Source organism: Bufo bufo, chromosome 3, assembly GCF_905171765.1.
Source record: "Bufo bufo chromosome 3, aBufBuf1.1, whole genome shotgun sequence".
NCBI classification, from domain to species: Eukaryota; Metazoa; Chordata; class Amphibia; order Anura; family Bufonidae; genus Bufo; species Bufo bufo.
The window spans coordinates 236,212,567-236,238,464 of NC_053391.1; the positions used below are offsets into that span (position 1 = coordinate 236,212,567).

At 45.4% G+C, this 25,898-nt stretch overlaps 1 protein-coding gene across 2 annotated transcripts in view; it reads left to right on the forward strand.

Moving 5' to 3' along the window:
* LOC120995071 (complement decay-accelerating factor-like) overlaps nucleotides 1-25,898 on the forward strand; it is a 172,584-nt gene that overhangs the window by 109,158 nt on the left and 37,528 nt on the right. The window contains exon 11 of one of the 2 annotated variants that reach the window (XM_040424054.1): nucleotides 10,901-11,083. The exons of the other annotated variant lie outside the window; for it this stretch is intronic. Within the exon in view, the coding sequence (XP_040279988.1) occupies nucleotides 10,901-11,083 (183 nt within the window). The remainder of the gene's footprint in view (nucleotides 1-10,900; nucleotides 11,084-25,898) is intronic. 2 annotated transcript variants of the gene reach the window in all.

The window sequence follows — 25,898 nt, forward strand, 5'->3', positions numbered from 1 at the left end:
GGGCCTAAAATAAGAAATATACAAAAAAATAATAATGTAAGTAAAACGCTCTTTTCCCATATCTACTCATTTATAATTGGTTAAAAATGAAAAACATAATTGGTATCACCATGTCCATAACCACCTGATATAAAAGGATCATGTTACTTATCCTGCGATCAGAAAGTCATATGTACCAAAAATACTACCAATGAAAATTACAGCCGTCCTGCAAAAAACAAGCCCCCACACAGCTGACTCAACAGAAATATAACAAAGTTCTCAGTCTTGGATATAGTGATTAGTGATAAGCGAATCAATTTCGGATGAAACATCCGAAGTCGATTCGCATAAAACTTTGTTCTAATACTGTACAGAGCAGGAGCTCCGTACAGTATTAGAATGTATTGTCTCCAATGAGCCGAAGTTATTGCTTTGCGAAGTCTCGCGAGACTTTGTTCAATAACTTCATAAATTAATTTGTACTGTAAAAAAACATTTCCCGAACTCTGGTTCGGTTCCAAAGTACCACTTGGAGCCGAACCCAAGTTCGGGAAATGTTTTTTTTTTTTTTTTTTTTTTACAGTACAAATAAATTTATGTTGTTATTGCACGAAGTCTCGCGAGACTTCAGCTCATCGGAGCCCATACATTCTAATACTGTACGGAGCTCCTGATCTGTACTGTATTAGAACAAAGTTTTATGCGAATCGACTTCGGATGTTTCATCCGAAGTAGATTCGCTCATCCTTAATAGCGATGCAAAGAAAAAAATTATTTAAAAAATGTTGATACAAAAGTTGTAAAACATGAAGAAACTGTATACATTTGGTATTGCCATATCAACAAGTAGAATAAAGCTATTATATTATAATATATATACACCGCATGGTAAACCTCATAAATAATAAAAATAATAAACACTGACAGAATTACAATTCTTGCCCACCTTGTCTCCAAAAAAATTACCATATTTTTATTTTTATAACATGCCCCCCCCCCCCAAAAAAAAAAGTGTGGTAAAATGTCAGTGTGTCCTAGGGCTCATGCACATTTACGTGTGCAGCCCGTGCCTGTATTGCATCCCGCAAACAGCACGGGGTGCACACATTTGTGTGCGTAACCCCTTTATAAAGCGTATATTACTGAGTGCTTCCACTATGGAGTAGATGCGGGGAGCAGTGAATATAGAACTCCTGGTGCTACCTGTACTCGGCGCTCTATATTCCTCTTTGGGTGCTGCAGTCCTGACGGCGTACAACATTAGGACGTAGTATGTGCATCATGACTTGATACTGGGGCCTGATATGGGGGTCTGATCTGAGCTCTGACATGGGGGTTTAATTTGGGTGGTCTGGTGCAGATTGGGGGTCTGGTGAAGATTGGGGGTCTGATAAAAAATATTTGGTTTCTCTTTTACTTAGGCTAAGTTCACACGAACGTGTGTGATCCGTGGCCGTATTGCGGCCCGTAAATCGCGGGCCGCAATACACGGCCACAGTTCCGTGTGAATTCCGCATCACGGATGCGGACCCATTCACTTCAATGGGTCCGCTAATCCGGAATCGCGGAACGGCCGCACGGGACGGGACCCCTCGGAAGCACTACGGAGTGCCTCCTGGGGTTACGTCCCGTTGTTCCGTTCCGCTAAAAGATAGAACAAGTCCTATCTTTTCGCGGAACGGCCGGATCGCGGACCCATTAAAGTGAATGGGTCCGCGATCCGATGCGGCAGACCTACGGCCGGCGAACAAGCATTGCGGCCCGCTATTTGCGGGCCGCTTCACAGGCACGGGTCACACACGTTCGTGTGAACCCGGCCTTACTCTTAGTCACGTCTTATAATCCCGTGCATCTTATAACATGAAAAATATGGTAAATAAAAAGAAATCAAGAAGCCAGTTTCAATACTCCAGAAAAATTGTGTAACTGTTTAATGATTTTTCTCTTTTTAACCCTTGTTAAAGCCACATACTATAAAAAATGCATTTTTTTCCCTAAATTTTCACAGTTCAATGCCAATAAATTCTATGAAACACCTGTGGGGGTCAAAAACTTCACTACATCCCTAGTTGAATTCCTTGGGGGTTTAGTTTCAAAAAGTGTTTTTTTGAGGAGGGCGGATGTTTCCACGGTTCTTGTACCTCAGGGATGTTGCAGATTGGCCATGGTCTTTGTGTTTTGCTGTTCTTTTAACTCTTTGGGGGTCACTTGCTGGTGTGGGAGGAGAGGGAAGTTTGTGAATAACCTACTGTACAGTACATACATGTGGTTTAAAAAATTAATTTGGAACTGAACATGTATGTCAACCTCAGTGAGCTGGACAGAGTTGGAAAAAGGGCAAACAGCAGGTGGCGCTATAACGATTGGTTTTATTAAAAAACTCAGTGGCTATACAAAATTTTTAATTACATGCAACTACAAAATTATTCAGATCCAGGTGCTGGTTGGAAAAATGGGACAACCTGTAAGTATTTTGTGAGCAAGGAATATGTGTCTTAAAACTGTGAAATTCAAATTTTTTAAATTGTGAAGTTTTTGAAATTTTGTATTTTTTATTTTTTTTTAGAAATAAACTATATCAACCAAAATTTACCACTAACATAAAATACCATGTGTCATGATAAAAACATTCCAAAGGTTAATACCGCAGATGTGGTGGTTTTTTTTTTTTGTGTTTTTTTTAAATCCTGAATTTCTTTTGGCGTACTGTGTCAGCACAGGCTGTGTAGTCTCTTCAATCCCAGCTGCCTGTGTGATTAATCCTGGCTCGGGCAGTAGGAACTGAAGAAACCTTCGCTGGTATAGTGCTGCGCAAGAGCTGAAGGACCTATGATGACATCACCACCATGTAATATCAGTACAGGATTGGACAGTGCTCTGCAGTGGAGTCAAAGTAATGCGGAAGGACCTGTAATGACGTCATGTGAAGGGGGGAAGAGCTTTCTGTGGCGGAGAATAAATTGGAGAAGCAATAGATTCTGTGTGAGAGGCAGGAAAATGCTGAGAGCTGTAGTTTTCTTCTCCTATACCTACTCCCTGTAATGTCCTCTGGTATAACATAACTGCCTGGACATGCTGAGAGTTATAGTTCTTTCCTCTTGTACCTCCTCTCTGTAATGTCTAATAGCAGCGAGGCATGGAATTAAAGGGGTTGGCCACCCTAAGTATCAAAAATCCAAAGTGCCCTAGACCAGTGGTCCCCAACCTTTTTTGCCCCAAGGACCGGTTTCATGCAAGACAATTTTCCCAGGGACTGGTTGGGGGGGGGGGGGGGGGGGGGGGGGGGGGCGGAGTTCTGGGGGGGCTTAGGGGGTGGGCGGGGTCGACTGATTCACGCGCATAACAAAACACAAAGGTGCATATTAAAATATATAACACTATATAATGACTATATAAACTGACTATGGTCTCTGCTGCACTGTACCGTATTTTTCGCCCTATAAGATGCACCTAGGTTTTAGAGGAGAACAATAAGAAAAAAATATTTTTCATTACACCTCAGGTCAGACCAGCAATCAGACCCCCAATGTTAATCAGACCTCAGATTAGACCCCCAATGGCTCAGATCAACCACCAAACCTTTAGCCATCTATCAGCCCCCAATGTCAGCCATACACCCCCCCAATGTCAGCCATAAGCCCCCCATTAGCCCCTCATGTCAGCCATAAGCCCCCATTAGCCCCCCATGTCAGCCATAAGCCCCCCATTAGCCCCTCATGTCAGCCATAAGCCCCCCATTAGCCCCTCATGTCAGCCATAAGCCCCCCATTAGCCCCTCATGTCAGCCATAAGCCCTTCATGTCAGCCATAAGCCCCCATTAGCCCTTCATGTCAGCCATAAGCCCCCCATTAGCCCCACATGTCAGCCATAAGCCCCCCCATTAGCTCCTCATGTCAGCCAGCCCATAAGCCCCCCATGTCAGCAAGCCCATAAGCCCCCCATGTCAGCCATCAGTGCAAATAAAAAAAAAAAAACACTTACCTCTCCTGCTCCTGGTCACCATCGCGATCCTCTTCATTCTGCTGTCGGCTGGCTGTGTATAGCGGCGCACAGCGTGAGGTCACAGAGACCTCACGCTGTGCGCAGACATGCACAGCCGATAGCCGAGCCGAGGACCAGGAAGCGGTGAGTACAGATCCTTCACCGCTCCCTGGTCCTTCTGTACTAATGAAGCGCTTCCATAATGGAAGCGCTTCATTAGTACAGAGTTAAAGACTGCCCTGATCGCCGCGGCCCGGCTAACAATCCTCCACGGCCCGGCGGTTGGGGACCGCTGTCCTAGACAATAGCCAAAACCATGAAGTATTTATATCATGTGACATGTACTGGCTATATATCATTTTTCTAACCTGTTCACCATGTGCCTCCCTGGAGGAGCTCCTCAGACAAGCTGTGTGGGAGGAGGAGCTGTAAAGTGAAAGTAAAAATCCCAGCATGCATTGCAGCAAGCATGTTCAGAGGAGCAGTCATATGACATCCCCGCCCACCTGTGTTTCCATAGAGACGAGAGCCCCTCAGAGAATATCAATAACTGAATAACTGCTGTACAGACATAGCAATAGGAAGTACGCACCAGTTCCAGCAGCACAAGGAATATGTTGCTAATGTATTTTACATATGTTACTGGGGGGAGGGAGGGGGCCCTGTTCATAAACTTGCTGTAGGGCCTAGTCCTTTCTAGTTGCACCCTTGGATTTAAGCCATGAGCAGAATGAATGGAGGGGGAGATTTATTATTTCCCATGTTTCTCAAAAGTAGCGTTAAAAAGTTGCAAACTATGTGTTGGCGACTTTTAAACTCTGCCTTTATAAAAAGGGGGCGTAACAATGGCAGGGAGGGGGGCGTGACCAGTCGCCCTAGCAAATTTACGGTATGTTAATTTTCGCTAGTTTTCTGACTCAAATGTCCAGAAGGATATTGATACTTTGGAGAGAGTTCAGAGAAGAGCTACTAAACTAGTACATGGATTGCAGGATAAAACTTACCAGGAAAGATTAAAGGACCTTAATATGTATAGCTTGGAAGAAAAACGAGACAGAGGGGATATGATAGAAACTTTTAAATACATAAAGGGAATCAACAAGGTAAAAGAGGAGGGAATATTTAAAAGAAAAAAAACTGCTACAAGAGGACATAGTTTTAAAAAAGAGGGGCAAAGGTTTAAAAGTAATATCAGGAAGTATTACTTTACTGAGAGTAGTGGATGCATGGAATAGCCTTCCTGCAGAAGTGGTAGCTGCAAATACAGTGGAGGAGTTTAAGCATGCATGGGATAGGCATAAGGCCATCCTTCATATAAGATAGGGCCAGGGACTATTAATAGGATTCAGATATATTGGGCAGACTAGATGGGCCAAATGGTTCTTATCTGCCGACACATTCTATGTTTCTATTAGCAGGACAGGAGGGGGCGTGGCTGCCAATAGCAGGACAGGAGGGGGCGTGGCTGCCAATAGCAGGACAGGAGGGGGCGTGGCTGCCAATAGCAGGACAGGAGGGGGCGTGGCTGCCAATAGCAGGACAACCAGGCAGGTCTGCTTAAGAAGAGATATTACTAGGTGTAATATCTCCCTACTTTCTTTATAGTTTTAATAAGTGCTAACAGAGTGGCCAACCCCTTTAAATATCGCAAGCAGGCATTTAAGTTTTGGGTAAGTGAAACAAGCATATGTTGTAGATTTCTAGTTTACCTGTTATATAGATTATGGTTTCCTGTTTGCTGCAGTAGTATCGTCACCCACTGTCCCAAGTGTGGCCAATCTGACAGTAGCCGGACTAGTTGGATGTGTTTTCTAGTTAATGTAGTTAATTTAGCAAGAAAAGTAACAATCCAAGATTATAATCAAAAATCTCCCATAAAGTTGAAAAAATAATAAAGAATTTTTTTTTTTATAATGGAGATAAAAATCAAAATGTCTGACTTGCCCCTTTTTCTTTTTTTTTTTCACCTCCCAAAAAATTTAATAAGTTTTCGAAATGTCATTCACAGCCTGAAATATTATCAAGGAAAAATAAATATCAGGCTGCAAAAATATAACCCTTAACAGCTCCATATATGTAAATATTTAAGGAGTTTTCATTTTCTTTTTGTATGAAAACACAATAAAAATAATTACATTTGGTATTGTAATCAAACTGACCTGCAGAATGAAGTTACAGTGTCACATTTACTGTAAAAATCAAACCCAGAAAACAATAGTGAAATTTCATTTTTTCCATCCCCAGGGCCGTACATAGGAATCATTGGGCCCTTATTCCTCCCCCTCCCCCTTTCCCCCACCTACCCACAGCTAGCCCCTGGCACTACCTATGTGACTTTCCCCTACACCCTTTTGCCAACAAAGAAAAAAACCACCATCCAGCCATTAGTGCACTGCAAGTCTGACTTCCCCTCACCCGTCATGCACTACTGCAATCTTATCATGTTTCTCCATGAACTGTGTCTGCAGTCCTATTAGCCCGCCCATGAACTGGTACCCTTATGGTATATGCACATCTGCTGCTGGTGTTCTGGCAAAATTAAAGGGCATAAAATCTCTGCATGCAATGGTTTTTTATCTTGCAAACTACCTGTACTGAAGCCAGGTCCCGACTAACCCCATTATTGTGCCGGGTGCCGACACTATTCAGCATATGCAGGATCAGGCGATTCCAGTATTCTCCTATGATGGAACAGAATACCGAAATCTTATCGCAAGTGTGCACCGAGCCTTACTTGATGAACTGTTCCCCCTGCCTTAATATAGTGTGCTGTCTTTCCCTCATAGACTGTGCCTGCTTCTTATTATATAACGTATTCTATAACGCTTCTTATTATAATCCCACCACCTCCCCCATGAAGTTCTGCCTGCTTCTGTTTAGCCCCCCTCCCCCTTTTTGCTGACTTAATCCTCAGGCCTCATGCACACAAAAAAACAGAAGCCGCCCATGTGCCTTCTGCAATTTGTGGAACGGGCTGCCTATTGTAGAAATGCCTATTCTTGTCCGCAAAAGGACAAGAATAGGACATGCTATATATTCTTTTTTTTTGCGGGGCAACGGATGCGGACAGCACACTGAGTGCTGTCCGGATCTTTTGCGGCCCCATTGAAGTGAATGGGTCCGCACCCGAGCCACAAAAAATGCGGCTCGGATGCGGACCACAACAACGGTAGTGTGCATGAGGCCTCATTCACACGTCAGTGTTTTGGTCAGTAATTTCCATCAGTGGTTGTGAGCCAAAACCAGGTTTGGAGCCTCCACAGACATAAGGTATAATGTAAAGATCTGCCCTTGTTCTGTGTTTAGAGCCACACCTGGTTTTGGCTCACAATCACCGATTGAAATCACTGACCAAAATACTGATATGTGAATGAGGCTTTACTGTGTGCAGTCACAGCCTGGGGCAGATCTTCACAGCAGTGGACTGGATTCTGGAATGGCGCCCCCTTTGATGGATCAATTATAAACTACCTTACTTGCTAATAACATTTGAAATATTTGACACAGAATACTAAAATATTTAAAGGGATTATCCCATGACTAATGTAAAAAATGAAAATCAGACATCATATAGTACATGAGAGTCTCTTTAACAAAGCTAGTACCTCACATGGATCCAGAGATCTCCACATTCATTGCTCTGCTAGATTTATATCAAGCTGGCAGCTCGGGGGGAGGGTCTTTTCTGCTGCAGATAAGAGCGTGTGTCCATGCTCTCCCCATCAGTAGCTATAGGCTGTTATAAGGTACATCTGGGCCTGTGAGCCCAAAGACCCCTCTGCCATATAAGAAAACACCAGTATTATAAATGACACTCAGTACCTTGGGGGCCTGTTACAGATTTAGCATTAGGGCAAAGTCGGCTGCTTCAGAACCCAATAATACCTCAGCTGCTGTAGAACGTCGTACTACACACCTCAGCTGCTGCAGAGCCTCATAATACACACCTCAGCTGCTGCAGAGCCTCATAATACACTCCTCAGCTGCTGCAGAGCCTCATAATACTCTGATACTACAGAACAAACAAGACTTTGATCACATCTATGTTAGGGGCTTCCGTCGTAGATGAGGTCATATGTGCTGGACAATATTTTGCAGCCCGCCAGGCTCCATGATAGAAACCAGGCCTAATCATAGGCCATCCCTCGGGTGTTGTCGCCTGTGACGTGCCAAATATTGCAATACCAGGATTTTCAATGTTGTGCTCCTATGACAGAGCACAACGATGAAAGTCACTAGTGCAGATATGAACAAAGCCTAATAAGTACCTTTTTAAGGCTGCAGAAGATCATAATAGTAACAGAAGAACTAAAAGTCTCATCATGACCAGGTTAGGCTTGTTTGACACTGTGTGCTGACACCCTGGTATACCCACTCTACACCAACGAATTTTCAAGGGGAGGCGGGCGGGGGATCGCGATCCCGCCTGCCGCACCGCCCGCCTCCCGCACTGCCGCACCGCCCGCCTCAGGGAGCGCGGGGATCAGAAACTGCAAAAAGCGCAGCAATCCGCAGGTCTGAATTGACCTGCAGTTTGCGGCGATCGCCGATAGGGGGGGAGGGGGGGTCACAAAAGTTAGGACATACCGGTACGCCCTGAGTCCTTAAGGACTCGGGAAATAGGGCGTACCGGTACACCCTGCGTCCTTAAGGGGTTAAAAGGGAATGGGATTTTTATAATTCTACTTCCTGGCTATGGTTATGGGGGCAATAATGTCGCCATGTTGTTGCCATAATGTTTTTAACATTATTTATAGATGTTCTTTACAGCAGCCATCATGGGCCATAGACAAAATAGACTGAAGGGGGACTCGCTGACTTCTTTGGGGGAGTTTTCTTGGAATTTTCTGTGACCTGTGCAGAGGTCATTGTACAAGGAAGGAGTAGATAAGATGACCATCACCTGTTGTAAATCGTGTATCCTGTGTTATCTATACAGTGGTGATATCTGTCATTGTAATCCTGCGTGTGTTAATAATGCGATAATAGCTGCTAAGTGATCTACACAGAACAAGATGTTGCTCATGGTATTAGCCTTAGCGAAAACTGCAGGATTTTAGGATTTTTTAACCTCTTCATGACTCCTGACAATAGTTTGTCAGCTGTGCACGAGGGTTGTATGTGTGGGATCAGAAGCTCATCCTACTCCTTACATGGTGGCAGCTGACACCTGGCCGCATTTAACCCCTTGGATACCACGTCATATCAATATCAGGGCAGTTAAACAGATGAATGGGGATTCCTCCAATCTTCAGTCGAAGCCCTAGCAGTGAAATCACAGGGTTCTGATTGGTTGTTATGGCAGCCTGGTGTTTTCTGAATGCTCCTAGGTCTGCAAAAGCAAACTGCCCTTTATGCCATGCCTCAAAGCAGGGCTGGACAGGCAGCCAGTAAAAGTCCCATAGACTGCAAGAATATGGAATAAGCGATCAGAGGGTCACATCTAGGGTTGCAGCTATCAACTATTTTTGTAATTGAGTATTCTATTGATTAATCCAACAATGAATCGAGTACTCTAATAACAAATAACTAATTAAAAGAACGTTTTTATTTATAAAAACTCATCTGCCCCCATGCCATCAGGTTTTCCCATGCCATTAGGCTTCCCTCTTCAGTGTCACCAGCTTCCCTATTCAGTTCCACCAGCTTGCCCCCCCCCCCCCCCCCCCCCCCAGTGCCATGATCTCCCCCTCCTAGCCATGTCCCCAGCGCCAGTGAAATAGAATACTTACCTCTTCTGTAGTAGAGGCGCCGCTCCACAGCTCATCTCCGCTTGCTGCATTATGTCCTGACGACGTGGCGCTGCGGGCCACGGAGCGGTAAGTAATAGCAAGCGCATCGCTCCCATTCGGTAGTCACATGACTCAAACGAATCCTTGATGTAAAAAAATTTGCATCTATTTTATTTTTATAAAAAAAAAAAATTTGTCGAATTACTCAATTCAATGGAGTAATCGTATGCTATAATAAGGAAAAAACTTGCCCCCACCTCCAAAAAAAGAAAGGTTATGAATGGCAGAATGCAGTTGTGCAAATTTTTTTTATTTTTAAAGCATAATAAAACCTAATCTAAATTTGGTATCCCTGTAATCAAACTGACATGCAGAATAATTAAATTTTTTGAATACATGAGATGTGGGGGCATTAAAAATTACAACTTGCCCTGCAAAATAAGCCCTAGTCTGGTAATGTGAACAAAGAAGGGAGATTGGCTGCGTCGTGAGAGTGAAATATAGCAAATAATGTAAATAATAAAAATAGCATCAGCAAAAAAAAATTCTGAGCCACTTTCAGAAGTGGAGTGAAAAAATGGTCTAGATTTCAAGGTTGATCACTTTTGTCACATTTGTGCACTGTGACTTTTTTAAAAGTAGCAGAATAGTCGCAACTGTATGCCAGGTTTTGTACATTTGCACCAAATTATTAATAACATTCGCCATTTTCCTAAGCAACTGCAATCTAAAAACTCACCTCAAATACACCTACAGTGATAAATTCTTGCCAAAAATTTTATTTAAACAATAGGTAATTTGCTGATGACACATTCTCTTTAAAGTGGTTGTCCCATGAAAAATATTCTATAGTTTTCAAACTAGCATCTGGATCTGAATACTTTTGTAATTGCATATAATTAAAAATTTTATATAGCCACTGAATTATTCAATAAAATGTATCTGTATCGCGCCACCTGCTTCTTCTTTTTTTTTCTTCTTCTATTTCTTTGTCCAGCTGACTGAGATGGCCGCACATGTTCAGTTTCATACTTTAACTGCCTCCTGTGCTATAATAGGGTGAGCTGAGACACGCCCCCTTAGCTGCAGCAGAAGAGACACTCCCCTTGAGGTTCTAGCTTTTGTTAGAAAGAGGTTGTCATGTACTATATGATGCCTGAGGCCATCACTTTTTTTTATTTTTTATTATTTTATTCCTCCATAGCTACATGCAAATTTCCAGAAGTTGACAATGCACAGCCTATGGTGGACTTGAAGGAGTTTTATGTTCAGCATGACGTTTTAGTTATTAAATGTAAGGAAGACTTTGTCTTAATTGGCTCAGACACTATCAGATGTAGCAGTCAAGATCAGTGGGAGCCTCATCCACCAGCATGTAGGAAAAAAGGTAAGCAAAGTGTTCATTATTTAATAAGTTTTATATTGCACTATACCAAGTCTGATAGGGCCAAGTGTCAGTGTAAAACTGACCGGTACAATACAATGCATTGATCCAGCTAGGGTTGTTGTGGGTATTGAAATTTCGATACCCAATCGATTATTTTTGTAAATTTTTTTTTGATACTGCTATAAGCGCGCTCATGTTCCCTCAGCAGCACAGGGGAGAAGGAAGCTGTCCTCCCTCCCCCTGTGCTGCCGCTGCCACCAAAGAGAAGAGAGTGGCGGAGGAGGTAGCGGCCGCACTGCGCCACCAATGATAGGACTTTTCCTACACAGAGCGGCGCCCAGAAATGTCCCAGCACTTAATATTATTCCTGGGCGCCGCTCCCTTCACCCGCTGTGCCCCATTACTGTCTCCTCTCCTGCTCCATATGCTAATTATTATCGGAGCAATGGGGAGGAGATATCAGCTACTCTAGTGGGCGTTCCTTCGCGCTGCGCTGCGATTGGACAGCGCTACAGCCAGGGAAAAGAAACGCCCACTAGAGAAGCTGATGTTTCCTCCCCAATGCTCCGATAGTAATTAGCATATGGAGCAGTAGAGGAGACAGTAATGGGGCACTGCGGGCGAACGGAGCGGCGCTCAGGACTAATAGTAAGTGCTGGGACATCTCTGGGCGCCGCTCTGTGTAGCCTAATACTTAAAGTCTGGACCCAGGAAAAGTAGTCTTTAACACATAATACAGGAGGCGGGTGTCGGCAGCAGAATCGCATTGCCGGCACCCTGCCCCTGACAGGGAGCTGCGATCAGCGGCAGTTAACCCCTCAGGTGCGGCACCTGAGGGGTTAATTGCCGCTGATCTGCCAGTACCTGCCTCCTGTATTAAGGGGTAATTATCATTGGTGGCGCACTGCCCCCCCTCAACCCCCACCCTATTAAAATCATTGGTGGCACAGTGCGCCGGCCCCTCTCAACCCCCCCAGTATTAAAATCATTGGTGGCAGTGGCCACAGGGTCCCCTCCCCCTCATTGGTGGTGCAGTGGCAGCTTCTGATCGGAGCCCCAGCCGTGTAATCCTGGGGCTCCGATCAGTTACCCTGGCTGCCATGGTAACATCCCTGATGCTGTGAGCACAGAGCAGCAGGGACAGTGTGATGTCCTATTCACCCAGGTTCTAGTCCCTAAGGGGGGAAGTAGTTATTAAATAAAAAGTGTGTAAAAAAAAAACAAAAAACACCAAAATATTAAGAATGAATCACCCCCTTTCCCAATTTCACATAAAAAATGTATAAATAATAAACATATTACATATCGCCACGTCAGAAAAGTCCAAACTATTAAAATATTTAAAAAAAATCTATGCGGTGAATGCCGGAAATGAAAAAATAAATAAAAACTGCGCGATTCGCCATTTTTTAAAATGCGGAATGCACGTGGCTTTTTTGGTTTATTTTTTTCGCATGGTATCGAGTATCGCAATACTTTTTCATGGTATTGAAACCGAATAAAAAATTTGGTATCAACAACTCTAGATCCAGCATCAGACCATTCTGGGCCTAAAATAAGAAATATACAAAAAAATAATGATGTAAGTAAAACGCTCTTTTCCCATATCTACTCATTTTATAATTGGTTAACAATGAAAAACATAATTGGTATCACCATGTCCATAACCATCTGATATAAAAGGATCATGTTACTTAAACTGCGATCAGAAAGTCATATATACCAAAAAATGCTACCAATGAAAATTACAGCCGTCCTGCAAAAAACAAGCCCCCACACAGCTGACTCAACAGAAATATAACAAAGTTCTCAGTCTTGGATATAGCGATTAGGGATGAGCCAATCAACTTCGGATGAAACATCCGAAGTCGATTCGCAAAAAACGTTGTTCTAATACAGTACAGAGCAGGAGCTCCATACAGTATTAGAATGTATTGGCTCCGATGAGCCGAAGTTATTGCTTTGCGAAGTCTAGTGAGACTTCATTCAATAACTTCATAAATTAATTTGTACTGTAAAAAACCATTTCCCGAACTCTGGATCGATTCCAAGTTACCACTTAGAGCCAAACCCAAGTTCGGGAAATGTTTTTTTACAGTACAAATTAATTTATCTCGCGAGACTTAAGCTCATCGGAGCCCATACATTCTAATACTGTACGGAGCTCCTGCTCTGTACAGTATAAGAACAAAGTTTTATGCAAATCGACTTCGGATGTTTCATCCGAAGTAGATTCGCTCATCCCTAATAGCGATGCAAAGAAAACAATAATAAAAAAAAAATTATGATACAAAAGTTGTAAAACATGAAGAAACTGTATACATTTGGTATTGCCATATCAACAAGTAGAATAAAGCTATTATATTATAATATATATATACACCGCATGGTAAACCTCATAAATAATAAAAATAATAAACACTGACAGAATTACAATTCTTGCCCACCTTGTCTCCCAAAACATTACCATATTTTTATTTTTATAAAATCCCCAAAGTGTGGTAAAATGTCAGTGTGTCCTAGGGCTCATGCACCTGAACGTTTATGTGTGCAGCCCGTGCCTGTATTGCATCCCGCAAACAGCACGGGGTGCACACATTTGTGCGCGTAACCCCTTTATAAAGCGTACATTACTGAGTGCTTCCACTATGGAGTAGATGCGGGGAGCAGTGAATATAGCACTCCTGGTGCTACCTGTACTCGGCGCTCTATATTCCTCTTTGGGTGCTGCAATGCACAGTCCTGACTGCGTACAACATTAGGACGTAGTATGTGCATCATGACTTGATACTGGGGCCTGATATGGGGGTCCGATCTGAGCTCTGACATGGGGGTTTAATTTGGGTGATCTGGTGCAGATTGGGGGTCTGGTCTGAGGCCTGGTGAAGGGGGTCTGCTGAAAAATATTTGTTTTCTCTTTTACTTACTCTTAGTCACGTCTTATAATCCCGTGCATCTTATAACGTGAAAAATATGGTAAATAAAAAGAAATCAAGAAGCCAGTTTCAATACTCCAGAAAAATTGTGTAACTGTTTAATGATTTTTCTCTTTTTAACCCTTGTTAAAGCCACATACTATAAAAAATGCATTTTTTTCCTAAATTTTCACAGTTCAATGCCAATAAATTCTATGAAACACCTGTGGGGTCAAAAACTTCACTACATCCCTAGTTGAATTCCTTGGGGGTGTAGTTTCAAAAAGTCTTTTTTTGAGGAGGGCGGATGTTTCCACGGTTCTTGTACCTCAGGGATGTTGCAGATTGGCCATGGTCTTTGTGTTTTGCTGTTCTTTTAACTCTTTGGGGGTCACTTGCTGGTGTGGGAGGAGAGGGAAGTTTGTGAATAACCTACTGTATAGTACATACATGTGGTTTAAAAAATAAATTTGGAACTGAACATGTATGTCAACCTCAGTGAGTTGGACAGAGTTGGAAAAAGGGCAAACAGCAGGTGGCGCTATAACGATTGGTTTTATTGAAAAACTCAGTGGCTATACAAAATTTTTAATTACATGCAACTACAAAATTATTCAGATCCCGCTGCTGGTTTGAAAAATGGGACAACCTGTAAGTATTTTGTGAGCAAGGAATATCTGTCCTAAAAGCATCGAAATTATAATTTACAAAATTGCAGTTTTGGAAATTTTTATTTTATTATAAATAAACTATATCAACCCAAATTTACCACTAGTATAAAATACCATGTGTCATGAATAAAAAAATTCCAAATGTTAATACCGCTGATGTTTCTTTTTTCTTTTTTTTTTTTTTTAAATGCTGATCTCCGATTTTTTTTTTCTTCTGGCATACTGTGTAGTCTCTTCAATCCCAGCTGCCTGTGTGATTAATCCTGGCTCGGGCGGTAGGAACTGAGCCGGTCTGAAATCAAATGCGGTCACCGGGAGCAGGCAGTTCCGAGAACAGCCGCCGGGGGCCTTCATCTGGCTGTCTCGGAACTGCCTGCTCCCGGTGACCGCATTTGGTTGCAGACCGGCTCCCGACACAAGCAAGGGCTTACCTGTGCATCGCCGGACGCTTGAGTCAAGATGGCAGCCCGCATGTGTTCGCTGGCAAACAATGCGAACTGACCATCACTGGACATCACCACCATGTAATATCAGTACAGGATAGGACAGTGCTCTGCAGTGGAGTCGAAGTAATGCGGAAGGACCTGTAATGACGTCATGTGACATGAGGGGGGCAGAGCTTTCTGTGTGAGAGGCAGGAAAATGCTAAGAGCTGTTGTTTTCTCCTCTTGTACCTACTCTCTGTAATGTCCTCTGGTATAACATAACTGCCTGGACATGCTGGGAGTTATAGTTCTTTCCTCTTGTACCTCCTCCGTGTAATGTCTAAAAGCAAACTCTTAGAAGCAGCGAGGCATGGAATTAAAGGAGTAGGCCACCCTAAGTATCAAAAATCCATGGTTTTGGCTATTGTCTAGGGCACTTTAAAGTATTTATATCATGTGACATGTACTGGCTATATATCATTTTTCTAACCTGTTCACCATGACATGCCTCCCTCGAGGAGCTCCTCAGACCAGCTGTGTGGGAGGAGCAGCTGTAAAGTGAAAGTAAAAATCCCAGCATGCATTGCAGCAAGCATGTTCAGAGGAGCAGTCACATGACATCCCCGCCCACCTGTGTTTCCATAGAGACGAGAGCCCCTCAGATAATATCAATAACTCAGTCATCAGTGAATAACTACTGTACAGACATAGCAATAGGAAGTACGCCCCAGTCCCAGCAGCACAAGGAATATGTTGCTAATATATCATACATATGTTACTGGGGGAGGGAGGGGGCCCTGTTCATAAACTTGCTGTAGGGCCTAGTCACTTCTAGTTGCACCCTTGGATTTAAGCCATGAACAGAATGAATAGAAGGGGAGATTTATCATTTCCCATGTTTCTGAAAAGTAGCGTTAAAAAGTTGCAAACTATGTGTTTGCGACTTTTTAACTGTGCCTTTAAAATAAAAAATAAAAAAGCGTGACCAGTCGCCCCAACACATTTATGTAAATTTTCGCCTGTTTTCTGACTCAAATGAAGCTAGAAATCCACGGCAGCTCTGAGCTGTCATAGATTTCTGTTTAGGTGCATGGACTGCCATAAGAGGGGGGCTGTTGAGCGGGGGGGACAGATCGTTGTTGCACAAGAGCTCTGATGAATACATTTGTACAAATCGATCTGCTCACATAGAGAGGAGCATCCTGTCTATCATCACACGACTAAGGCTACTGTCACACTAGCGGTAGCAGGGTCTGGCAGCTGTTCCCCTGTCGGATCCGTTCTAGCGCTAGCCCAAGAGTGCCGTCTGAAGTCCGCTCCGGCCATATTCACTGATGCCCAGCACACTGCGTTTTTTGTCCGGCTGCCTCTCCATGTTTGCCTTGCTGCGGCTGCATCTACGACCTGTCCCCATTAACCTCTTAAGGACGTTTACCGGAGTTGCGTCGGGTGTTCGGCAGTGCCATCGGGTCCCCGTGCGGCTGTAATGGGGGCCCAATGGCATGGAAGGCAGCGCGATGCCTTCCTTAGGCATCGGCGCTGCCTTCCGGTGAAGATGCTGTGAGATCCAGCCCCCTGGATCTCACAGGCAGGAGTCTGTATAAGTAATGCACACTGTATTACTCATACAGCCAATGAATTCCAATTCAGAAGTGCTGGAATGCATTGTAAAGGGGATCAGACCCCCAAAAGTTGAAGTCCCAAAGTGGGACAAAAAATAGTTTAAATAAAAAAGTTAAAAAAATAAAGTCCCCCCCCCCCCCCCCCCATAAATTTAAAGTTTTAAGTAAAAAAAAAAGTCATTTCCCCCCAAATAAAGTAAAAACAAATTGGTAAAAAATAGGGGGGGGAGAAATGTTGACATATAAACATATCACATGACCTAACCCCTCAGATGAACACCGTGAAAAAAAAAAAAAAACTCTGCTAAATAAACAATTTTTTTGTCACCTTACATCACTAAAAGTACAACAGCAAGCGATCAAAAAGGCGTATGCCCACCAAAATAGTACCGTCACCTCATCCCGCAAAAAATGAGACTCTACTTAAGATAATCGGCCAAAAACTGAAAAAACTAGGTCTCTCAGAATATGGAGACACTAAAACATGATATTTTTTTTTTTTTTTTGTTTCCTAAATGATATTATTGTGTAAAACTTACATGATTTAAAAAAAAAGTATACATATTGGGTATCGCCGCATCCGTAATAACCTGATCTATAAAATTATCACATGACCTTCCCCCTCAGGTGAATACCGTAAAAAAATAAAAGTGTAAAAAAAGCCATTTCTCGCCCATTTCCTTGGGGGACACAGAAGACCTTGGTATAGCTCAGCTCCCTAGGAGGCGTGACACTAAGTAAAAACTGTTAAGCCCCTCCTCCAGCAGCTATACCCTCAGCCTGGAGAGAGAGACTGCCATTTTTTGCTTAGTGTCCAAGGAGGAAAGACACTCCCTGCTCTGCAGGGCTGTTTTCTCCTTGTTTAAATTTAGATTTTTACTTTTTTCTTTTTCTTCCAGACCATCAAGGACAACAGAGACGCAATAGACCTCTCTGTTTCCCCCGGGGTTGAGCTGCGCCACTGCCGGTCATCCGCACTGCTGCCTCCCCCACAGAAGGCAAGGAGGACCAGGGCAGCCTAGCTTCCCTGCATCCTGCCAGCGCAAGGGTCGCCCGCACGCCAAGTCCCTCTTCCAGCGTCCTGCCACTACGGTGCCAGTAGCTGAAGGGGCGACCCTGCTGGAATGGACCGAGGGTGAAGACGGCTGATGGTGAGAGAGTGGCTTCTCCAGCCCTTCGTCCCCCACCACCACCACCACCCCAGTCTCCTGCGTGCCTAACCCCCATACTGGTGCCTCTGGACCCTTCTGTCCTGCTGGACCTAGGCCGGGCGCCTCAAGAATTTAGGCCCCGGCTCGCGGCCTACTAGGCTGCAAAATTCCGGCCTCGGGTGGGGGGGCGGGAACTTCTCCAGGTGCGAATTCTTCCCGCCGGAGGTTTCCCCGCCCCCAGTGGATTGTTGCGCCGCCGGCCGGATACCTGTTAACCTTTTGGGTACCGGCCATCTCCAGGGGCCGGCTCCCATCTACAGGAGATCCTCTAAGATAGGGCCTTCCTCATAGGCCTGTATGACTGGCCCCTTTCCTGCCTCTCAGAGAGGCTGTGCCCCTGTATGGTGGCCCCTTTTCATGCCTCGGCGAGGCTGTGTTTAAATAAATAAAAAATAAATATATAAAAATAACTGAGTTCTTGTTGGCTGCGCAGGACGATCTCAGTAGTGCTGGCCGTATGCATGTCGCGCTCCCCGGCTGCGGCGCTGTCCAGGTGCATGTACCCCTTCTAGGCGGACCCTTGCCCTCTCCCCGGATACGGCGCTGGCCAAGTGCATGCCCCCCTTTCGCCCTTTTCTATAGGCAGAATTCGTCACCCTCTCCAGTTACGGTGCTGGCCATGTGCATGACCCCTTTCCTAGGTGGAATACTGCACTCTCCCTGGCCGCGGGCTGGCCTTGTGCATGACCCCCTTCTTTAGGCGGAATGCTGCACTCTCACCAGATATGGTGCTGGCCACGTGCACGACCCCTTTCCATAGGCGGAACGCTGCACTCTCGCTGGATTCGCTGCCAGCCATTTGCATGACCCCCTTCCATAGGCGGAATTCTGCAAACTCACTGGATTAGCTGCCGGCCATGTGCACGACCCCCTTCCTTAGGCGGTATGCTGCAGTCTCACTGGATTCGCTGCCCGCGATGGGCATGTCTCCTTCCCTCAGGCGGCATACATACACCCTCACTGACTGGGGTTGTTCTCTCGCCGGTACGTTGCTGGCCATGTGCATGACCCCCATACATGGCGGGGTGCTTGCACTCTCACTGGATGCGATGCTGGCCATGTACATGACCCCCCTTTCTGGGCGGAATACTGCACTCTCACCGGATACGTTGCTGGCCATGAGCATGGCCCTCTTCCATGGGTGGAATGCTTGCACTCCCATTGGATACGGTGCTGGCCTTTTTCATGTCCACCCCTCATTCCATGGGCGGAATTTTGCACGCTCACGTGAGTCACGGCTGTCCTTGTATATGCTGTGCTGGAATCGTACATGTCCCCCTTCATTGGCAGAGTAGTTGCACTCTCACGAAATTCGGTGTTGGGTGAATTATTGCACAATCACTTGATGCTAGGATAACCCTGTGCATGTCCCCCTTTCACTAGGCGGACCTCCTGCGTTCCTACTGGATACTGTGCGACCATGTGCATGGCCCCCTTCTGGGCGGAATATGGTATGGTCCTACTTCTCTGAAGTTGGTACTGGCCTTGGGCATCACCCTCTTTTGGGGCGGACCTTTGCCCTCTTGCCGACTGCAATGTTTGCCAGGTACATTTCCCCCCTTTCTGGGCGGACTGCTTGCGTTCCGTCGCATGCCGTACTAGTCTTGGGCATGACTCCCTTCCAGGCTGCACTTTGCACTTCCGTAGATACTGTGGGACTCTGTGGCTGATCCCTTTCGTTGAGTGACTATTTTGCAGTGAGCGGACGTTCCTGTGCGCTCTGTGCGTTGTTTGGGCCGTGTATGCCTTCTCCTCCTGTAGGTGGGTTGGCCTTCTCACTGCTTACGGGGCTGCTCGTACATATGCCTCCCTTCCTCCTGCGACATACTTGTTTCTCTTGGAGTACGATGCTTGCTGCAAGCCTTGCACTCTTCTCTGAAGAGATCATTCTGCATCCACCTAACCCGGATGGGCTCTACTTGCTCTCTACTGCGCTGAGCTAGGCGGTACTCCTTTTCGGGTTTAGATTGTGTATTGCGTTTCCGTTGTCACGGTATCCACCATGCGTACCCATTCGTCCTCCCGCTGAATTGCTTCCCTGCGCAAGTGGTCACATGGACGAGAGTGCTGCGCCCCTCAAATTCTACGTTGGCTCTGGCGTGACTACGGTTCCCTCGCCTACTACCATTTCCTCCTCTTCGGATGCAGTGTGGTATGAGTCCTTCCTATTGGCGCCCTCTGCGCTTCAGTTCTGCTCTGCTACCAGGTTCAGGCCGCTCTTCTCGGGAAGGTCACCTAACTTCTCTTGGGTGCTCGATTATCCAGGTCCGGGGGACCTCCACTTTGGGTTCTTCAGGGTATTCGCCTTCTGCGAGACGGTGAGACGGGCGTCTCAGAGTAGCAGGTGTGCTACTTTTGAGCTGTCCTACTATGACTACCCTGTTACCCACTCCTCCTGTCGGTGGAGGGTGTTATGCCGGCCTCTGTCTCGATCTGCTTTTTCTCGCCGGCTCTGTTTTGGCTCCCGCTCGGGGCATATCACTCCGATGTGGCTTCTGCCCTGGCCAGGCTTCAGAGGCCGTTCCTTCACTGCCCTCCCCTCTGGGGAGAGCATGGTTGTTCACTTGGATGGTTTCGGTGTTCCTTGTGGCCTCGTACCGTCTCCCTCGTTCACACTGGCTGTACTAGCTGTGCGCCCATTTACCGGGTCTACCGCGTTCGGTCTCCCGCTTGGGTGCAGATTGCGTTTTCCATTCTAGGCGATGGTCCTGCTGTAGACTTACCTTCGCGGTAACTTGGGAGGACCACCCTTCGGTCAGGATTGTCCTTAGATCTCCCGCACCGGGAAGGTAGAACCCCTTCCTCTGGTGGCAACATCGACATGGACTTTAGCCTGTCTTGTCCTGACTTCTGTCGGATGCTGGGCGGACCCTTTCGGTTCCTTCCGTCTGCCCTTCTCCTCCACTCCGGGTGGATACGAGACGACGTTGCTCGGGGGCCGACGGGACCAGTTTTGCCGGACTCTTCTGCTGTGTTACTGGTCCGCGCCTGATCACATTGTGCTTTTTTTCCGCTTGCCCAGGCGATTCCAGCGGGCACCTAGTGTTCGCTCCCGGCCGTGCTTCATCAAGGATCTATGATCGGACTTGGAGTTCTTACCTGGGGTTCTGTGGGAAGCGGGGCGTTCCCCCACTTTGCCTTTCTCTCCCCATGGTTCTGTCCTTCTCCAGTCCGGCCTGGACCTGGGACTCTGTTCCTTGAAGGGTCAAGTATCGGCACTGTCCATCCTCTTCCAGCATTCCCTGGCCCCTCTTGGGCCTGTCAAGACCTTATTCCACCGAGTGGCTCTTTGGTTCCTCTGTACCGTCCCCCGGTACCGCCCTGGGAACTACATGCTGAGCTCTCGGCGCATCAAGCTGTTCCTTGGAAGCTGTTACAGAAGTTCTCTCTACTCCTTCTGTCCTTTACGGTTGTGTTTTCTGTAGCCATCATGTCTCTTAAACGAGTGTCTGAATGGCGGCCCTTTCTTGTTCCGAGCCATCTGTCCTTCCCCAGGACAGGACTGTTCTCTGTCCCTTCCTTCCTTCTGAAGGTGGTATATGCCTTTTCACTCAATGAGGCCATCGTCCTCCCCTTCCCACCCCCGGGAACGGATAATTCACCGATTTGCAGTTTTACTTGGAGGTCATCGGCTCTTGTCGACGCTCGGTCTTTTGTGGTCCCAGGAGGTCCGTGCAAAGGTTTGACGGCCTCCAGGGTGGTTTTTCAGAATGACTATAGCACCAAGGGCAGGTCTTCGCCTTCGGGGTCACCGTTCATTCCATCAGTGCGGTCGGTGCCTCCTGGGCCGGAGACATTGAGCTTTGGCCGCGCAATTGTGCAAGGCGGCCACCGGTCTTCCTTGCACGCCTTACCAAGTTCTACAGGGTGCATACTCTGGCTTTGGCGGATGCTGCCTTGGGCCGCCTGGTTTTGCAGGCGGTGGTTCCTTGATGCCTTCGGGTGCTTCGCCTTGGAGCTGTGGTCCCCCCCCCCCCCCCCTCTTGGACTGCTCTCGAACGCCCCAAGGTCTTCTGTGTCCCCCAAGGAAATGGGCGAGAAAACTAGATTTTTGTATAACTTACCAGTAAAATCTTTCTCGCTCTTCCTTGGGGGACACAGCACCCACCCATTCATTGTTTTTGTCTACACGGTTTCCGGACTTGGTTTACCCCGTTGGGTAGTTTTCTTGTTGGTTCCATTTGTTGGACATTGCCTTTTTCTCACTACTTGGACACGCAACTGGCAGTCTCTCTCTCCAGGCTGAGGGTATAGCTGCTGGAGGAGGGGCTTAACAGTTTTCACTTAGTGTCACGCCTCCTAGGGAGCTGAGCTATACCCAAGGTCTTCTGTGTCCCCCAAGGAAGAGCAAGAAAGATTCTACTGGTAAGTTATACAAAAATCTCTTTTTTTTTTTGTCACCTTACATCACAAAAAGTGTAATAGCAAGCGATTATAAAGTCATACGCACCCCAAAATAGTGCCAATCAAACCATCTCATCCCGAAAAAAATTAGCCCCTACACAAGACAGTCGCCCAAAAAATAAATAAAACTATGGCTTTCAGAATGTGGAGACACTAAAGAATCGTTAAAATTTTTTTTTAATGCTTTATGTAGAACTGAAACAAAGAACCATATTTGGTATTGTCGCGTTCGTGACAACCTGCTCTATAAAAATACCATATGATCTAACCTGTCAGATGAATGTTGTAAATACCAAAAAATAAAAACTTTGCCAAAACAGCTTTTTCTTGTTACCAAAAATCAGATGTACCTTAAAATAGTACCAACAACACTGCCACCATATCCTGTTGTTTCTAAAATGGGGTCACTTTTTTTGTGTTTCTACTCTAGGGGTGCATCAGGGGGGCTTCAAATGGGACATCGTGTCAAAAAACCAGTCCAGCAAAATCTGCCTTCCAAAAACCGTATGGCATTCCTTTCCTTCTGCGCCCTGCCGTGTGCCCGTACAGCAGTTTACGACCACATATGGGGTGTTTCTGTAAACTACAGAATCAGAACCATAAATAGTTTTGTTTGGCTGTTAACCCTTGCTTTGTAACTGGAAAAAAATTATTAAAATGGAAAATCTGCCCAAAAAGTTAAATTTTATCTCCATTTTCCATTAATTCTTGTGGAACACTTAAAGGGTTAACAAAGTTTGTAAGATCAGTTTTGAATACCTTGAGGGGTGTAATTTTTAGAATGGGGTCATTTTTGGGTGGTTTTTATTATGTAAGCCTCACAAAGTGACTTCAGACCTAAACTGGTCCTTTAAAAAGTGGGTTTTTGAAAATTTCTGAAAAATTTCAAGATTTGCTATTAAGCCTTGTAACATTCCCAAAAAATTAAAATGTAATTCCCAAAATGATCCAAACATGAAGTAGACATATGGGGAATATAAAGTAGTAATTATTTTTGTAGGTATTACTATGTATTATAGAAGTGTAGAAATTGAAACTTGGAAATTAGCAAATTTTGCGGACAAGAATAGGACATGTTCTATATTTTTGCGGAACGGAAGTGCAGATCCGCAATTCCGGATCCGAGCGGGACAAAGTCTGTCCCCATAGAAATGAATGGGTCCGCAATTCCGTTCTAACAGGAGCTAGTGATGTATCCAGTTTCCAGTATATAAGGTCTGTCTCATTAATTGTGATGTCCGCAGCATTATTCAGGACAACAGTTATAATAATAGAATGTACCTTATGGTGACTATATTGAAGTAAACACTGTATTTTGTGCTATCATCTGAATCTAGACCCCCTGAGGAGCCCCTGAGTGGGCGAAACCCGTCGGGGCATTTTGTTATGGGGTATTATATTACCACTTGATTTCTGGCCAACTTTTATCCTTGTTGAGGAAGTATCATTGCTATATGTATGTAATTTGTTTGTTTCACCGTTCACCTCCACTGCTAGGGTGATATAGGGAAAGTAGGGAAGGCACGAGGACAGGGAAACCTCACCATCAGGGATGGTCCCTGGGCAAAGGCTAGAGTAGGATTGTACTAGAGAAAGGTTCCCCGCTTAGAAAGACACTAGCCACCCCACCTCAACATGGAATGACCTTCCCCTTTATCTATCCATTTTTTGTTTATCGTTGTAATATGTGTAATATAGTTTGAGACTGGCACTCCTCCGTATGAGTTACATATCAGTCGTAGCAGTATTCTCTGAATAATTCAGAATATTTAATATGTCACATATAATACAAACATACTGAAACCAATCTAAGGGCTCTTTCACACTTGCGTTCTTTTCTTCCGGCATAGAGCTCCGTCGTCGGGGCTCTATGCCGGAAGAATCCTGATCAGTTTTATCCTAATGCATTCTGAATGGAGAGAAATCCGTTCAGGATGCATCAGGATGTCTTCAGTTCCGGACCGGAACGTTTTTTGGCCAGAGAAAATACCGCAGCATGCTGCGCTTTTTGCTCCGGCCAAAAATCCTGAACACTTGCCGCAAGGCCGGATCCGGAATTAATGCCCATTGAAAGGCATTAATCCGGATCTGGCCTTAAGCTAAACGTCGTTTCGGCGCATTGCCGGATCCGACGTTTAGCTTTTTCTGAATGGTTACCATGACTGCCAAGACGCTAAAGTCCATGCGCATGGGGCGCCCTGACATCATTCTGGAGCGCCCCGGGAGCCGCACGGACGGTGAGTATACTGCTCCCCCGCTCCCCACTACTACTATGGCAACCAGGACTTTAATAGCGTCCTGGGTGCCATAGTAACACTGAACGCATTTTGAAGACGGATCCGTCTTCAAATGCTTTCAGTTCACTTGCGTTTTTCCGGATCCGGCGTGTAATTCCGGCAAATGGAGTACACGCCGGATCCGGACAACGCAAGTGTGAAACCAGCCTTAATCCAAGGCTTAATAATTGCTGCAGCAAATCTCAACAATATTTAAAATAGCTAAAAGATAATAAGAAATACACATCTAAAAAATTATGTCTTAATCATGTGAATTATAAATGTTCTAATAGTCATTTGGACTTACATGGACCTCTGAGGAAGCTAGTATTTGCACTAGCGATACGCGTCAGGATTTCTTTGCTCCCCTCACTGATGGGTTTTTGTTATTCTATGTGCTACCACTGTGCTCCGTGATAATATTTTACCCAGGTGTTGCAGATATTTTCCTGTTTTCCTGTTATGGTTCTGTGATTATATGGCCATTTATGCACTGCAGCACTTTAAATCCCTCCCCATCTGTGGGGTTTGCCTTGTTCATCCATGTTTTTAACCTATATGTTTCGATAAAATCGTGCTAATACTTTTAGCTACATCCCAGCTACAATCCCCGAACTCCATCATATGTCTATTTTCAGTGTCAACTATACATCGCCTACAGTGCTATATATTTTCAGTCTCCTGAGTATGAATGGGTTGAGGAGATCCCTCACTGTTACGAGGTCAATGGGGTGGATAACATATGGGGAAGCTGCTGTGTTGGCTTTGCCCATGTGATGTCCCCTGCATATGTGTCAACTGTTGGTGCCTGACGGCGCTTGCATTTGGACACAGTAGATCTGAATAGTAACGATTAGTTTGTGGTATGCATGCACATTACATTGGTCAATGGTCGGCACAGGTCATGACGCGGTCTCTTATGCGCCTGACCTGGCTTTACATTTTCCAAGATGGCGGTTTGTGCAGGAGTACTGGGCGCTTGCGAACATTAATCTATCGCGAGGCTTTGTTATGACACTGACGGGACGGGATTACCCAGCCATGCACGTACTTTGTTTTCGGATGACACGAATGCATCCGGGTCTTTGGCGCATGCGCACTTGACCGCATATGTGTTGGTCTGTCGGATGACGCATTCATCGGACGCATGCGCATCCGAGATTCTTAGACGCTGACTTTGGCAATGGAGTCACATCGGGAATTTGTAAGTTGCTTGATTATGTGCTTGTATCCATGTCCATAGTCATGTGATCTGGCCACTCCCCATGATAGAAGTGTGGTAGTAGCTTCT